The following is an 18,294-nucleotide window of genomic DNA, read 5'->3' as shown; positions in this document are numbered from 1 at the left end:
AAAGGAAGCTACCAGCACGGTGACACTTCATGAAAATAAAGGAGACAAAAGACCACACATTCCTATGGGGACTATTCTGAAGGAAAGAACTAGTCAAAGAGGGATTACATTTCACTGTGAAGAACACATCTTATATGCATTCTGTATAGTCCATGGACAGCTACTTATATTTAAAATATTAAGTCTGTGAGTCTTAGGGTGAAACCTTTGCCATCTTTTTTGCTAGACGTTACCTATTTTTTCCTGCACATCTCAGATGTAATTCCTCTGTGGATCAATGTGGTGGATCATTAGAACTCAATCTCTAGATATTTTTCTACTAAGCCTTGGTCAGTAGCCATGGTGAAAAGTGAATGTGATGATTCAACCACTGTAGCAATTTAACTTTAATTATATACAAACATATTGGAGGAATAAACAACTTTCAGTTTACAAGACAAATATTCTTAGTGCATGAAATTGACATACAATGCTGACATACACATTTTAAAAATTTACTTTAAAATACACTTAAAACATTATCTCAAGGATTAATCCTAGCTTATTTTAAGCAGAAAATAAGATTTTTGTTTAAAATGTAAAATTTGGTATTATCTTTTGGAAGTATTGTACTGGTAAAAAGTTTGAAGTTCAAAAAAAAAACAAAGCTGGGGGTGGTGGCATACACCTGTAATCCCGGCATTCTAGGAGGCTAAGGTAGGAGGATTGTTGTGAGTTTGAGACCAGCCAGGGCTACAAAGTGAGCTCAAGGCCAGCCTGAAGTGCATAGCGAGACCCTGTCTCAAAAAGACAAAAAAGCTGGGCATGGGGGTGCATGTATCCCAGCACTTGGGAGGCTGAGGCAGGAGGATTGTTGCAAATTTGAGACCAGCCTGGGATACAAAGTGAGCTCAAAGCAAGCCCGAACTGCATAGTGAGACCCTGTCTCAAAAAAGACAAAAAAAAAAGTTTGAAGTTAAAGTTTACTACATGTTTTCCTGAAATGATATAAGCAGAACAATTTCATATGAAAAGCTTTAAGTCATATATAATTTTAAAACACAGTAATATTTATTCTCACTGATTGAAGTCAATAAAATGCTAATATCATTTTATTTTAAACTTAACATTTTGAAAAAAAGACCAAAACCAAAGCTACAGTATTTAAGATTATTATAGCATACCTGAACAACTTTAAGAATTCCTACATTTGTTCTTTCATTCATTTCTATCTCAAACCAATTTCCTTCATTTCCAGAAATGAAGAAAATTACTGCCATCCAGTTTGCTGTGTACTCTTCGTCCAAATCAATTACTCTGAGCTGGAGCAAGTCTGAATATAGAGCATTTTCTTCAATTTTGAGTTCATACTGAAACAAGCAGAAAAAAAAAGAGTGTGAGAGAAGAACTGTATTAGACTTGTACTGAAATGCTAACAGTTATTTATTATTTGATATCTGTGTTTGTAATCTCACTTTTCCTTGCTTAAATCCATTTTTTTCCTTTTAGGTAAGCAAAACCAAAAAAGGTGTTTCTGTATTTCAGTTTTGTGCCAGCAAGCATAAAAAGTACATCAGCAAAAGAAATGTTTGTATAAATCTTAAAGTGCGATAAACTTAAAGTTACTGAATTCAAAATTTCAAGAACAAGTACTTACTGAAGACTGCTCCAGGTAGGGGATGTTGTCATTGACATCCAGGATTTTAATGCTGCATTCGCACTCAGCCGACATGCCGTCTGCCCCACCGTCTCGGTCTGAGCCTTTTACAGCAAGAGAATACTGGCCATATTGCTAAAAAACACATTGTAAACGATATCATGCCTCACACAGACAACTTTACTCTGTCCTATGTAAAGTTCTTTTAAAATATGGGCTCAATATTCATACACATCTACGATAGAGACAGGGTAACACAGAGTCTTGCATATCCGTGCATCTCTTAGAATCAAAATGGAAGTTAGCTCTTGTGTTGCCAACAACATTTATCTGCATCGTCTAAAAGAAACAACATTTCTTCAAGGCCTCATTTCCTATGAATCATAACAGGTGCATAGGTTGGAAAAGTTTATAAAGTATGGAATGGATCAGAGTAGTCAAGGAGACATCGTTTTACCAAAGGCTTATGGCATGAAAATTCCATAGTTAATATAAGCCAGCCTCTGAGTGTGCAAGAAAAGTAGAGATGACAGCTGGTTGTACTTAGGGGTAGTGGAGAGTTGTGGCGATTGAGATATTGATGATGTGTCTGTATTTTATCTGTGCAATGGTGCTCACCTTTTAAAAAGCCGGCAAAAGCTTTGGAGCCTTTTCTAGACTTGTGCATAAGTGCATGCTCATTCAAAATTGTAAGTGTAAGTTTTGGACATTTATACTTAAAGACATCTTGAGATTGGTTTGTGGCCCCAGGGTTTCCAATAACAGCAGAGTTCCTTTACTTCTGACATTCTCCCTTTTTTGGAACCTTGGATATTAAAGGAATCTTACTGTTCTGCTTAAGAAAGTTTGAAAAAGTGAAATAGTCATTTTCCTCTAATAGAAACTCTCAAAGAAGTAAAAAAGGATGTTTAGCTAATTTAGAAACTGGTCACATTTGGACCGCTAAAATATTAAAAAAAAATAAGATTTATCTGAACCTATGAGTCATTAATAGGGAGCTTGTCATTTTTAAATGACTAGAATAATTAAAATAAAATTTTATTGAATATCAAAATAAAACATCCTCACTTATAACTCTAATGTGCATATAGGTTTTCTACCTTATATTTAAAGATATTTTCTTTCTTTAAAAAAAGAAAGACTAAGGACTTTACAATTAAGAAAGGGGACCCCATAATGTGATAGAAATGCTAATTATAATCTTTTAACAATCATTAGCTATCACTTGTAAATGAAATTTTGCTCCTGAAGTTATTTAGTTACTATCCATTTTTCTGATCCTGTGATTAATTTCCAAAAGTATGAGTAGTGGGTTGTCAACAAGAGTAATTTAAAAGGGAAACAAAAAGAATTTTGCTGTGAAAAAAACTGTAAATATTCTGTAAATATTCTTGGAGCCTCTACCATGTTCACATGGACTGTGATTCATCAAGACAGGGAAATAATAGCAAGTACTTCTATACTTATTTCTTTATAGAACACACCTTTAGAAAAATGGAATTCTGCCTTCTGCAGATTTTAATATGCTTTCACAATATAGATTTCTTAACTTAAAGCAAATCCAATTCAATTCATTAGTTAAAATGTAACTTAATCTGCATTTTCTCATTTAAAATATTTCTCTTCATTAACGTTTTGTGAAATGTTATATAATTAAAATTTTAAAACAGTCCCTTCAAGTAAATCAGTCCCTTCAAGTAAAGAACCATTGAAAGAAAAAAAATATTAACCTCTCTGTCTAGGAAATTATTCATTGTTCGAATTTCTCCAGTATTCCGGTTGATGATGAACATAGGTGCATCAGAAGGTTCCTGTCTTATGATCTTGAAGGCGATTTTTGAATTCAAGTTATTTGGTTCATCTGCATCGGTAGCATTGAGTTTCATCACCAGTGTATCTAAGAATAAAAAAAAACTTGCAAGTGAATAATTTATATTTCCGTGATATACACAATATAGCATACCACCTTTCCAACCTGGCGTGAAAGTGAGTTGGTGCATTTTACTATCTTCCCTTTTATTTCTTCAACATATGGATATCTTAGCTCTTTTTTTTAACCTTTGTTTTGATAAAAAAAAAGATCACATTTTACTAGGAGCCTAGACATTATTATAATCAGGAAGCAAAGGAAATATATTACTCTGGTTTCTATTCCTTTTTTTTTTTAATTTTAAAGATAAAAGAACAAACATACATTAACAAACAGACATAAACAAAACAACACCAAAACAATAGAAGCAATACAGAATTTCAGACAGAGTGATAGGAAATTAACAATGGTTGTTGTAGTACATATTGTTATTTTAAATTGGTTACTCAGATAAACAAATATAGACATGTAAGGTTGATCAAACAATTAAACATTAACTGTTCCTTTCAATAAAGCAATAGAAATCAGTAGTACAACTCTCTTAGCTAACCAGTGTATACATATTTTTTCCCTTCTTTTTTTGTTTTTTCTTTTCCCTCATCCCAGTTCTTTTCTTTTGAGCAGTTTCTTTCCCTTTCACAATGTCTAATGTACCTTTCAGATTTTATTTACTCTTTCAGGTTCTTACACTAGTGAGACAAAACGCTGTTTACACATGCAGGTCTGATTTATTTTGCTTATGAGTATGGTCTCTAGTTGTGTCCATTTACTTATGAAAGCCTCGAGTTTACCTTTCTTTATAACCGAGTAATATTCCACTATGTAAAAATTTTGTATAGGTTGTGCTGTTTTGTTTTTGAGGATACTTATGATAAAGTGTAATGATATTAAGGCCAGATCAATTTTTTTCCTGGATTTAATACTTTTTAGATGTATGATCTTGTGTTCAGCTTTCACATCTCTAATTGGGAGTGATAATAGTACCATCTTTATTAAGTTAATACAATAATTAAATAGTTAATAAGAGAAGCATATACAAAGGTTCTAGTGAGTAATGGACTTTTAATAAATATATATCATTGTTTTGCTTCAGGTGGTCCTTATTTAAGTGTTGAGTAATTAGCAAATTTAAAGAAATGTTTGTTGAGACCATGCACACTATCCTGTCCTTTATTTTTTCAATTAATCTTATAAATGGTTTGATGAAGGATCCTGGAGAACAAGAGAAGTTGCCAGTATTCATTGATAAACTAGAATTCTTTTCTACCCTCCAAAATGCTTTAAGTACAAATTTGCTACAAGTATACTAGGGCATATTATCTCCTTCTCGTGGGCTTTCTCCTTCTTTTCTTTCCTCTTCTTCCCTTTCCTTCTTAGCAGGACTACAGGTTAAAACAATCTATGATATATTTCAAAATAACTAGAACAGATGAGTAGGGAAGATTAGTATGGTTAGTGGTTAATGAGGTGAATGCACTTATTCTGACTGACCGCATATTATGCACATGCACTGAATTGCCATGAGGTACTTCCTAAAGATGTACAAATATTGTCTCTCAATTAGAAAGTTAACTGAAAGCTGCACGGTCAGAGGTGGGTGGGATTGGCCTTCAACACCAGCAAGGCTGGACGGCTAAATTCTCAACTCATGCCCCTGTCACTACCTTGCAAAGTGCAAAAGTGTGTGAGTCACACGAGTCACTCATCACCCTTGTTTCTTTTGCTCATGTGTATGACAGACTGGAGTTGCTTCCATCATTGAAGGGACAGCCTTTCTGATTGCAATGCTTTCCTACAGCATGTCCTTTAACACTCAGTGTTTACGTTGACACAATTTAGTCTGTATTTGCCTGGCTGTTAAGAATGATCTTGAGGCCAATATATCCTTGTTTACCTAGTGGAAAAGATTACTTACTTGCATTGGAATTTTCTTCTATTTGTCCTATAAATGTAGACATGGAAAACACTGGAGGGTTGTCATTTATGTCCAAAACCCTGACTCTGAGCTCCAGAGGCCTCTCTAAATCTTGACCGAGTGAATTCAGAGCCCGGCAAACAATCTAGGAGACAAAAGAACGATTATATGGTGAAACACATATTTATTAAGTTCTACTTTTGGGGAATATTTTGCTAGGAGGGAAATTAAAAGAGAAATAATACACATTATTATTTCCTATTGAACACAGGTACAAATAATACATACAATCAATAAGAGAGGACAAATATGGACACAAAATGATTTTTTAAATAGGCAACATGGTAAGCTGTAGTAGGAAGGACTCTAACTATATAGAATACAATGACTGAAATAAACCTTGAAAGAGAATTTCAACAGATGCACGTGGGAACTGGCATGTGTTCCACACTAAGGGATTCTTATCAGGGAAGAAATGGAACGCTGGAAATGCTGTGTTGGAAAATAGGAATAAGGCAGGAGTAGTGAGACTGTGAAAAGGAGGGTCCCACAGGAACTTCAAAGAAATGCAGCATTCTTAAACTACTGGTGCCTATGTGGGTGTTTTTTTTGTCATTATTTGAAGTGTGCCTAAGTATCACGTACATTATTTCACATGTAGCGCATATTTTGTATAAAAAACACCATGCTTTAAGAAAAGTTGATAGATTGGCAGGCTGATTAGGAGAGATTGTGGAGAATCAGCATGGAATAAAAGGTAGAACTGTAGATAAATTAAAAGTAATTAAAGGCTAGGGAATCAAAGTAGTCCTAGGAATGAGAAGTAGGAGCAAGAGCAGCAAATGCATCTTACTATGTGAAGGTGTTTTGGGGTACGGGTGGTTTGGGTTTTAATAGAAGAGATTACAAGATCAAAGAAGGGATTTTTATTCCTTTTTTCTTTTAAGTATTAAGAAGTGTTGGCTGCCATGATGGGTGGAAATGGAAGCAGTCAGTGGGGTAAGCAGAAGAGAGATGATAGAACAAAGTTGATGGAATAAACAAGTAAGGGGCAACAGGAATTGAGATAAACTGTGGGGATTGGTAAAAAACTGAATGTGCTTCTGGACTGAGTGAATAGCACTTCTGGAAGAGAGAGTATTATGGGAATTTGTGATAGATGACCTCAGCCTTTCTAATGAAGTGTCAAGGTCAGTTGCGTAAACTTGAATGAGTGGAGGGCTGGAAGGCAAAGAGTCTTCAAGCTGTGTGACAGTTCCTGTGAGGAACAGAGGGAGACCCAGGGAAGAACGGCTGCATTTCCAAAGCTCATTTAGAGCTCAGCTGAGCTCAAGCCAAGCAAAGTTAGAATCACGTGTGTTCACTCAGAAGAGAATCCTTCCGTAGCTTCAGAATCATTGCTAGGGATTGGCGTTCAAAGAAACCAACATTTTCAGCTGAAAAAAAATTAAAAATATATTACGAGTTGGCTACTTGTCTTTCCAAACAAATGTGCTGGCTTCTGTGAGGGCTGCCTGGAGGCTGCCATTTTTGCTAACACCTCAGAAAAAATATTCCCCTTTCTCTTAATTTTCTTTGTATCTGTTGGCTCCTAAACTGAGACAATCAAAAATGTCTGATATTGTGACTCTTGAAAGCAATCAAGCATGATATGCATTTAAGGTTTTTCCAAAAACATATATGATGACATGAAACCTACTTACAATGAAATAAGGAGTGACCTCTCGATCAACTATAGATGTTATATTAATTTCACCAGTTTTTTGATTAATAATAAAGATTCCATACGGTGGCTGATCAATTCCTACTCCAGAGATGCGATATGTAACTTGTTGGTTTGCAGCACAATCTGAATGAATCTGCAGATAGGACACAGTGGAAATATTACAGAGCAGAAATAAACAATCACATGCTATATATAATATCTTCCTTGGGAATTATTCAACGTGCTGACCTTATTATTTGGGAAACATTGAAAACAAAGCATTATTTTGTTAGACGTATAGTAGCTATTGCATTTTTCAACAACAACTGCATAAAAAGTGCAGTATTTTTAGTGGTAACTGGCAATGTAATAAAATAAATTTAATTTTTATTTCTCCCAAACAATAAAAATTTAAGCCATCATCCTAACAAATCTAAGTGTATGCAGTCACCGTGCATTCAACATTTATAATTTGATTTTTTGTTCACACACTCATTTAATGAGATACTGTTTAAGGACTGTTTGGAGTCATGCTGATTGTACTTACAGCCCATCTTTGCATTTTGTACAGTTCTGTATATCTTCTGTACAGAGCCTCAGAGTCACTTTTGTACAGTAAACCTTACATAGTACTGTAATTTTGCTGACTGTACTGTATAGTGCTATAGCTTTTTGTTCTGTTATACATTACAGTACTGTACGTGAGTTATGAAAATGAAAGCAAAGTCATCAAATTGGACTTTCTTTTCACTTTTTTTGTTCTGAGTTTTGTAATGTACATACTGTGCACAATTCCTTATTTAGCAACCAATTCATTTAATGACTGGGTCGCAGGAATGGAGCTTGTTCGATCTTCAGATTCAAAACTTTAAAAAGTATAAAGTGTTACCACAAAGTTTTAAGTGGATTTATATATGTAACAAGAGTTATTTGACTATGTAGAAGCTTTTAATTCTGAAAATTGGGATGATGCATTAGCAGAAAAGGAAAGAGTTCAGCTCACTTTTCTTGAAATAAAACATTATATGCCTAAGCAAATCTTACTTGGGAGTCTCTGTGTATATCTATGTGAATCTTTGTGCTCATAACAATATATGTATCTGTGTGTGTGTGTGTGTGTGTGCATGTGTGTGTTTCTGTAGGGGAAGGTAGGAAAAATAAAAGTAAAAAGACAGTATGAAAGAGGCACATGGTGAATCCTACGTAAGCACAAAAGTAACAGCTCAATCTTGAGAGACTGCAGAGCGGAAATGGCACACCTTGAGATTTCTCTGTGTATGCTGAATGCTAAATTCATGCTTTAATTCGTTGCTCTTTATTTGTTTGTTTATTTTTCATTTAAAATTCAGGGTGAAATATGTTCACGCGTTTTAGATTTTCCAGGGAGGTGAGTTGATTTTGAACTATTTATCTGGACATATAATTTTTAAAATGTATCTTTTTAGGAACTTCAGTTTTTGTAACTTAAATCATTACAGCACGAAATCACAACTTCTCAATGAGATAGGCTCGCAAGTTATTTCAAAGACTGGTTCTTTGGAAAGTTCAGCTCATCTAGTTTATTTTTCACATCTATGGCTTGGGGCTGGCACTTACTTTAGCAATTGGGTTTCTCTTTGAGTTGTCCTCGCCTTCACGACAGGCTGCAGCGAACTTGATCCATTCCCGTTTCTGTCTTCTGATTGAATGCCACTTAATGGTGCCGTTCTTAGTGTTATAATCTCTTACCTTGATAGGAAGGATAAAGTCATGATATGTATTAATTTTATTTATAATTTATATTGCACTGGATGTTTTGGAGATGGAATAATGATATCAGAAAGAGATGTTCTTTCACTGGGAAAATTGATAATTTTGATTGTCTTTTAACTTCAGCATTACATTAACTTTACTCATAAGAATGAATTTCTTTTATAAAACATGTTACGCCCAAACCATTATTTTCTAAATTTGTAATAGATGGATTTGTTATATAGTACCTGGATTCGAAATTCACTGTTAACTTCCACCATGACCTAGAAAAACAAGATAATCACAGTAATTAATTTTAATGGAATGCTTTGAAATTGATATTATTAAATCATTTAAAAATCAAACAACGTTCTTGTGAGTTCTTAGAATTATTTATCAATCTGAAGAGCAAATGGATCTGGCTTATGTCTTAGATCTGATGAGAATGCCAAGTTAAGAATTTTTTGTTTTTAACTTTCAAGTTTGCTCCCCTTTTTCCTTTTCATTCTTAGCCTGTGCTGACACTGATGATATAATCACATTGGTAGCAAATCTGAAGCTAGAACTGAGGGGGAATTAAAGTAAGAAACTCAAGCTCTCTTAGCAAACTCTGGATCTGGAAAGCTGGAGTTACTGAGATGCTATCCAGTGGTTTCCATAATTCAGAGGTGTAATGTTCAAGCCTTAGACTGTAGAGTTTCAGGATCTGAGCAAGGTTATGTGAAAATAGAAAAAAGGATTCAGAGTGAAGAAGGAATATGAAGCAAAAGCATTCAGAAAGCTTCAGAATTGTTTCTTCACATGCCAATGCTGAGGGAAGATGTTCTAGTATTCTTGAGAAATTTAAGATGATAATTTTTACCTGATTTGAAATATCAAAATATAAAGTTCCCAAACCAAATAATTTTCTTTATGTGAAAGTTAACTCCTATTTGCTGTTTTATTGTGAGCACTAAAATCAAAATAGATGATATAAATTTACCCAACTGTAGCAAGGATAGGAAAATACGATGTAGGGAGTCTTTTCTCCAGCTTTGAACAATTTCCCTGTTCAACCAAGTGTGCTAGGCAAGTAGCATCTGCCTGCTGTAAGTGACCCTTGATCTTTATATGTGACTTGTTGTGAAACATAAGGATAATTTAAATCATTTTTCTTTAAAGCCATAGGCATTTTTAAAAATACAGACATTATATATGGAGCCAAATGTCCCCATGTAAAATGTACATTTTAAAAACTAAGAGTGGATTAGAAGGCTAGCTTGCATTTATTAAAATTTCAAATTTGAGAATCTATTAAAAGAGTACATATCTTTAGTTTTTATTTCTTCCTAGTTAGGAGATGTTCAATTACTAATTAAATTTTTTTCACAATCAAACTTTATTTGCATCGGAAATCCAAGGACATTGTGTTGTATTTACAAAATACCAGCATAGTAACTTTTAAGTATAGTAAATTACTTTTTATAATTGGTTTCAATTTTATCCTTACAGAAAATATAACATTTCAGTCTCCAACCACATATGTTTTAAAATTGTCATGACTATTAATTAAAGAAACCATGCATTTATGGCTAATGTTGTCTTGTATACAGATAATTATTTAGTCATGACATAATACTAATCATAATAATTATCACTCTTATAATTCACCGATGATAACAATGTTTTTAGAAAAATGTGTACATTTAATCTTCATAACAAATACACCATTAGTATCTCCATTTTATTTTGTAAAATTATAGGTATATTTTTGCAATACGTTATTATCTCTATTTTATAGAGGAAGAAATTGAAACTTGGATACTAATTTATGGTTACCTACAATCCCACACATTTTAGCTTAAGTTTGTGCTCTGGCCCATTCTCTCGGGTAAATTACTAAGTAAAACATACTATGGAGAATAAATATTACATCTTTAAGAAGTGTAAAAATTCTGGTTTTAATTTAATTTCACATTATCCTGTGATTATGATGATTATTACATGTATCAACGACAACAAAAATAAAGCTGGGAAAAGCACGTTAAACGGCCTCGGTGGTGGCGCACGTAACTGCAGTGTTTCTGAAATCCCTCTGAATGCAGAAGGAAAGCACAGTGACGCAAATGCAGAGCACTTTCCCTCTGTGTTGTTCGTGGGTGCAGGAGAGGGACCGGGGAGCCCTCATTTTTCTATTTGGAAGTCATTTCTTCACAGCACTGTACACCTCTGTTACCTGTTTTGCACTTCTGTTCTTGCAGTCAAGGGTCAGCACCTGCTGTTTGCTTTGGATTACTGCGCCGGATGACTAAGAAGTCTTTCTGACTTTATGAAGCTGGGTCATTCTTTTTCCCATGGAGGTGATTTAGGCAGAAGACCAAGTAGGTTTCACCATAGTGTCAGACTCTCAATTGGATGGGTAATTAAAAAACTGCCATGTCTGCTTAAATATGTGGCTAGTTGACCTAAGCTTATTATCTTCTGCTCAGGGTCTAGAATAAACTCGGACACAAACCTTCAAATGTGAAATGAAATGAGAAGATTACAGGGTAGAATAAGAATACTTTCAATGTATTTTCTGAATTCTTTGAGCTTTAGTTTGCTCAGTTGTGGTATGTGTCAGACTCACTTATGTACGCAGTTCCTTTTCTGTTCAAGCACCAAATCCTTGTGTCCCCTAGGACAATACTGAAGTGTTTTGACCATGGGAAAAGTGTGATAAAATTGTGGGTTTAAAAGATTCCTTCGACACTGGCTGGTAGGAGTGGTGGGAAAAAGCAGTGATTATAGGCTGGGAGCATCAGGTCTTCTGCATCCAGTCAGGCTGGCTGTGAGGAGGAGTTAAACAGAGCAAAAGCAAAGGGAACCACAGGAAAAGATCAAGGGAGACATATTAGATGGAGTGGACAGGACTTGCAAACAGACAGGATGAGGTAGTCGGGAAAGGAAGAGGGAATCTCAGGTGATGACAGCTTTTAAGACAGGGACTGACCACAAAGCAGTAGCAGTATTTAGATTAGAACACATTGAATTTGAGATACTGGAGAAATGCCCAGGTAAAGGTATTAAACAGTTGGAAATAAGATCAAATCTCTAAACAAAAATCCAGCCTGGGTATGTGGACTTGAGGTAGATCTGCTCAGAGAAGGCAGTAGTTGAAATCATGGAAGAATTTGGAAGTCCTCAAGTAGGGAGACGGCAAAGAAACAACCGGTGGCTGAGGATGACAGCAGAGGAGTTCCTACTTTTGTAGAACTGGAAACAAATGTAACAAAGACAGAAGCCATAGAAACAGGGGGAAAATATCACACATTATAGTAGCTGTCAAAGAAAGAGGAAACTAGAAGATAAATGGAGTGGTCATGAATATCAGCATCAGGTGTTACAAAAATGGTTGAGCTGAGTGAGTCCTGAGGAAATCCTGAGGTTTTCAGTGATCTTCAAGAGAATTTTTCCAGTTAGATGGAAGAAGCACTTGCCTGAGAAGGATTAGGGAATAAAAAGAGGGATAAAGACAGGCATTTTTCAAGAAATTTGGGGATAAAAAGAAACAGAAACACAAAAAGAATTAGAAGCAGGTATTAAGGAAATTTTACAGAAGAGGAAGACCTGTTGGTATTTGAAAGTTGACAAGGAAAGTAGGATACTTTGATTTGAAAGAAAAGAGATTCAGAAAGGAGAGAGTTAGTAGAGGTGTACAGGGAGAAGAAGAGGGAAAAGCAGAAATGAAAGGACTTGAAAGACAGAGGACAGAGAACAGGGAAAGGATGGAGATTACAGTAAATTGGTTAGGAAAGGAAAGTTGAAGCACATTGTTCTGAGTGACCTAGATCTCGAGGCTAGAGCAAGGGTGGGGCCGTTTTCTGCCAAGGGAGTGGCTTGAGTTCAGAAACAATTTGCCAAGGAGGCTGCTATGGAGATTTATTTAGCGATGAGTGGGAGGCGGGCAAAGCTGAGTGCGTATCGGCTCGCTTGCCTACTGATTGTGGGCACTGGGGCAGCCACTCAGCCAATCTGTGCCTCAGTTTCCTCATCTGTATAGGACACCAACACCCTTGGTAAACCTAGAATTCGGTGAAGCAGTGAGAAGGGAATCTTTAATCACTTCTTCCTTGCAGCTCTGTTTTAGGAGCCAATCCATTTATTTTCTTAAAGCCAGAGGATGCAAAAGTGAGTGCTAATGTAGTGATTCCCCAATTACAGTTAATTTTAGGAATTTGTGATATTGAAGTTTATTTTGTTTTTAATAAAAAGAGACTGGAGAAAGTAACCTTTCTGAGGAAAATCTACAACAGCTAATATTGTGACTACAATTGTAGTCACAATTTGATAAACATCAAATTCTAATGTATGTATCTACTCTTATGTAAGTCACAAGGATACACTTGAAACAAAAGTAAAGTATAACTTTTTAAAATAAAACTTCCTCTTTTCTCTTTCTTTTGCACTGATCTCACACAGGCTCTCACTCTGGGGCTGACAATAACCCAGTGGCTTGATTTCTCATATTTATTTACTGGTCTATTTCGTTGACAAATACATATTGTCTATGTATTATATAGATCCAAGGCATCATTAAGATTTATAAAGGGCTAACTTAAAACAGTATGGTAAGCTTTAGATGAAATGTCAAGTAAATGCGATACGATACCATAAAAGTGTGAAAAAAATCCAACATGATTATTTCCATGGTTAACATCTTGACAATTTTTAGGAGAGTGTGTGGAAAGAGAAATATAAGTCATCCCCCGGCTCCCTTCTGCTTTGTGTGATTAGACATTTGTTGATCAATCTTGTCATGGTGCAAGGTGCTGTGCTGACACAAAGGTGAATCAGACGCAGACCCTGCCTTCAAATAACTTACAGTCAAGTAGTTTTGTAAGCAACGGGCAGCTATGAACTTGGGGAGATATGGTTTCTCATTAGACAAGTGTAAAAGACTGCGCTGTGTTCTCGTAAACCAATTAAGAGCACGGATCAGCTGCCAATGACATTCAAAAAAAGTCTGACCTGTCTAAGTCCATTAAAGAAATCTGAGTGCCAAGCATAACCTGCGAGGGTGGCATGACCTAGCACTTGGGAAGGGTGTTACTCAGTTGAGGCAGCAAAAGAAATATGAGCCCAGTGCCACGCGGAGCCGGCTTCCTGCTTCTACCTGGGACAGGGCCTGTCAGGACACAAGGATTCTCATTAGCAGGGCTCTGGCGAATGTGTAGTGGAGAGTTATGGGAAATTAACTCTCTGGACAGTGACCTAGGCTCATATTTTTAAATTGACAAGCCTCTTCAAAGGAGGTGAATCTTGACCCTGAGGGCCAGGCCTTCCGACCTAACATGACAATATTCCCCAGCGCTTTAGATTTTCCTCTTACTCCTTAAATCCTAGAGGTGGCAAAATGTCTTTACTCTGTGGTAACTCCAACAAATTAAGTGGTAATGAATTTGTATTCTCTATGTTTGTGAAGGTAAAGGAAGATGCTGGTCTTAAATCTGCATTGAAAATGACAGAATTTTTAAAACACAGTGTCAGTGGAGATGATTTTGATTAAATATAGTTTGTAAATTTCACTGAATAGGGGACAAAAATACTGTTTCTATTTTCTATAAAATACTTTGCTGAAATGCTAACCTCTGTAATGTATATCACTACAACATGTGCATAAGAAAGCAGAAACACTCCTCTCAGACTTGCCTTCCCTTTGGTCTGTACCAGTTTTTTAGTCCTTCCTTGGATTTAGGGGACAGTGAATACAGTTAAGGGAACTTAAAAGGTCTGGTTCAAATAAGTCGATGAGAGATATGAAAGTAAACATTATTTTCAGTGCATTTCAGCCTGAGTGTTGAGAAATACTTGAAAAACTACTGCTCATACCCTAAAGGATTTCAAACAAGTTCAAATTACGGAGTTTGTTAATCAGGTAGAGGGTTTTTTTAAAAAACAAAAATATTAACCTATAGAAAAAGAGAAATCTTTTAAATCTAAAATGCAAAATCAGATCATTTGTGCTAAGAGATAAAAATAGTTTTATCTATTCTTTGGGCCTGAGCTACAGAAATTTGCCTTTATAGAAAAAGACCTCATCAGACCCAGCATGGTGGTGCACAGGTGTAATCCCAGCACTCTATGAGGTTGAGGCAGGAGGGTTGCAAATTCATGTTCAATTTAGCAACTTAGTGAGACCCTGTCTCAAAAAAAAAAAGAAGTGTTGGGGATGTAGCTCAGTGTAAAAGACCTAGGCTGAATCTGTACTGCAAGAACAAAAATCATTTTTCAGATCGTATGCATGTTAATAGATTAATCGGACCTGGCAATTTTGCAAGTAATTTTCAGAAATCATTAGAACTCTAGAAATTCCACCGGCTCTGTTTTGCTTTTCAAAGTGATCAATGTTCTTTGTTTTACCACTCTCCTAACCTTCCACACAGATTTCTTATATTGGATACACAGGTAACATCATTTTCTAGAGAAAAGAAAATATAATCTAACTCTTCCCTTCAACTGTGTACACTGACTTTCTAGAAAGAAGGAAAGAAAGACTTTGTCTTGTAGCATTATATCAGATGTGAGCTATTATTGTCTCTCCAGAAGACTTACCAAAATAATGCAGTATTTGTGTAGCAATCTTGGCTACTTTAGGAGTTGCTCTGCTTTTTGTTTTTCTTTTTTTTTTTTTTTTAACTTGTGCTGAGGATTAAACTCAGGAAGCTTTACCACTGAGCTACACCCAGATTACTTTTTATTTTTATTTTGAGATGGGGTCTTGCTAAGTTGCCTAGGCTGGGTTCGAACTTGTACACCTCCTGTCTCACCCTCTGGATTGAGAAGTTAGGATGACAGGTGTTTGCCATTGCACCCAGCTCCTCTGTTTCATGTTTTCTGATTTAACCCATTTCTCTGAGTAAGGTATAAGCTTTCACATATGTAAGCAGATGTCACAATATTCTGTGAGCAATAGTTGCCCAGTTCTCTCGTGTTTTGCCTGAAAGCTATTATGAATTTTTCAACTATATTCCTAACATGAACTTCCATTTATCTACTTTGAGCAGAGATGAACACAATTTCTTCATGAAAACCATTTTTTTCTTTTTTGGTAAAAGCAAACATTCATACTAAGACTAGAAGAAAGGAAATTGGAAGAGTTTGCTGTACTCATGGTTGTTTTAAAAAATACTTTAAAACAAAACACAGATATTTAACTTCAAGGGACAGTTACCAAACTGCCTGGTAAAACCAACAGTAAAAATAAATTATGACTTTAGAAAGTGTAACATTTTACAAAAAATTATATCAATGTAAAAATAAAATATCTAAGTTCATTATATTTTTCAAAGAAATAATTTTCTCGAGGCATATTAGAAACTTATGGTTGATTCTAAAGTAAAATATAATATGGCCAAACACTCTGTGCCCTTCTAAAGCCAGTCCACACACAAACAAAAGATTTCCTAGCTCAGGAAATCAAATACAAATGCCCAGAACAATTTTCAAAAACAAAAAAGTTCTGTCAGAATACATGATTTTGGTAAAGTAATAGATTCTATTGAAGAATGGTTAATTAAAAAATGACTGTTTAAAGGAGTTTTATAGGATATAATTCATCAGAAATAATCCTATAAATTAAGAATAAGTCAAATATAGATTTAATGAAATTTAGTACACAAATATCTGACAGAATTTTCATCAGTTGAAACTATACAGTAATCTTCAATGAGTCAAAGTTATGTGAAATTAAAAATAAAGTATTCAATTCTTTGGCTATACACAATGTTCGTATGCGTCACATACTACATAATGCTCATCGATCCGCACCATAATCCAAGTTATGACATCAACTAATCTTAAAAGGCCATGAAAATGTCCATGGAATAAGAGTAATTGTGGGAGGGCAAGATTAGAACTTAAGCCATCATGGTACTGATGCTCATTTATAACTGGTTTTCACCCCTCTCAGTTACTCAACTCACAAGCATACTGTGAATCAAAGACCTAACTTGTTATACAAACCCAACATTCCAGTTCAGAACTCAAGCAAGTAGAGACAGATATATACTGCATTTACCTGGGCCATTTGCCTGGCACAAACTTCTCTGGGTTACATGAACCTTTCAGTGAGAGAAACGCTGACTTTAAACTTTCTGCTAAATGTGAAATTGATACAAAATGTTGATGTTGTTCTTAACATTTACCATCTCCAAAAAGAGAAAACTAGTAACATGACGGAGGGGCATTAATAAGGCACTTTTACTACATTGTCTGGCCACCTACTGTATACCTTTCTTAATAAAGTGACCACTGATTTTCCAGTAGTAAGAACAAGTACAGTGATAGCTATGTTTATTCCATAATTACAGCCATTTCTTTCCCTACTGTGTTATTTATAAATCGCCTATATTGTCATTTTTAAAATAAAAATATTGTTCTAAATCAAATTATTGTTATGCAGTATGGGGCTTTTGATAGGAGTACTGTGGATTCTAACAGCACAGAAATTAGGGAGATCACTCAGATTGCTGAAACGGTCACAGACTGCTGATTTTAATTTGTATGGATCCTGTTTTCATGTTCTAAAAATTATAGAGACCTTACCACCAGAGATATCAAAAGCATAAGATCATGCTTAGGTTGAATATCAGGATACACTCTCAACGTTTAGTGTAAAAGTCCATCTGCGCATGGGAATCTGAGAAAGGTAACTGCAGAGTGAGAGGAATGTCTTCAGTTTAATATTTCCTCAGCATGACTTTGCAGTGATTTCGATGTCAGGTTTATGATATGGTGAGTGGACATGGATGTGGTTAATATGATCTGGAGTCTTCAATTAAGGCGAGAAATACTATTTAAAAATCTACTTCATAAAATCACCTTGTCATTAGCATAAACTTTTAATGGGTTTAGGTTAGAAGTACCACTAAGTAACACTGTCTAGAAAGTCCTCACTTGCTTTGGACGAGGTTGAGTCTGCAGGAATCCCCTGCAGGGTCCACTTACCAGGCAGAGGAGCAGGGCTGCTGCTGTGAAGGGTTGCCAGTCCATCGCCGCGGTGGTGTCCCTTACATCCGAGACCAAGGGAGCTTTGTTCTTCTCTGTTCTTTTTCTTTCTCCCACTCAGCTGGCGTCTGATTAAAATGATTTCCCAGTAGATGTTCTTACATGCAGGCTTTGAGGTGTTTCTGCCTTCCTCTGGGAGAAGGACTGAGGTACGTATAACCAGTCTGGATCCCCACCCTAAAAACTTGGGCTGGTCTCCCTGAAATGCTTGACAAGATCATCATTGCTCCCAGGTAAAAGCTCTGGGACACACCCTTCTTCCAGCTGAAAGCAGCTTTCCATGGGCTGAGGAAGAATCACGGCTCTGCTGACGGTTTTCAGTGGCAGACACTCCAAGTGACCAAAATAAGGAGTTATGCAATTTATAGGGGCTTCTCACCCTGGGTTTCATTTACGAGTTATTTAACTCT

At 35.7% G+C, this 18,294-nt stretch overlaps 1 protein-coding gene across 1 annotated transcript in view; it reads right to left on the bottom strand.

Moving 5' to 3' along the window:
* Positions 1–18,092, bottom strand: part of Dsg1 (desmoglein 1) — a 35,613-nt gene extending 17,521 nt beyond the window's left edge. Inside the window, exons 1-8 of the mRNA XM_005372741.2 lie at positions 17,825–18,092; positions 9,106–9,141; positions 8,723–8,854; positions 7,125–7,280; positions 5,422–5,566; positions 3,367–3,533; positions 1,637–1,771; positions 1,164–1,349 (exon numbers count right to left, since the gene is read on the bottom strand). Coding sequence (XP_005372798.1) covers positions 1,164–1,349; positions 1,637–1,771; positions 3,367–3,533; positions 5,422–5,566; positions 7,125–7,280; positions 8,723–8,854; positions 9,106–9,141; positions 17,825–17,869 — 1,002 coding nt within the window. The 5' untranslated portion in view covers positions 17,870–18,092. The remainder of the gene's footprint in view (positions 1–1,163; positions 1,350–1,636; positions 1,772–3,366; positions 3,534–5,421; positions 5,567–7,124; positions 7,281–8,722; positions 8,855–9,105; positions 9,142–17,824) is intronic.
* Between the last annotated feature and the right edge of the window lie 202 nt (positions 18,093–18,294).

The sequence above is a fragment of the Chinchilla lanigera genome, unplaced genomic scaffold, assembly GCF_000276665.1.
Source record: "Chinchilla lanigera isolate Chin_1 unplaced genomic scaffold, ChiLan1.0 scaffold00001, whole genome shotgun sequence".
NCBI classification, from domain to species: domain Eukaryota; kingdom Metazoa; phylum Chordata; class Mammalia; order Rodentia; family Chinchillidae; genus Chinchilla; species Chinchilla lanigera.
This window is presented reverse-complemented; position numbering and strand designations above follow the sequence as displayed.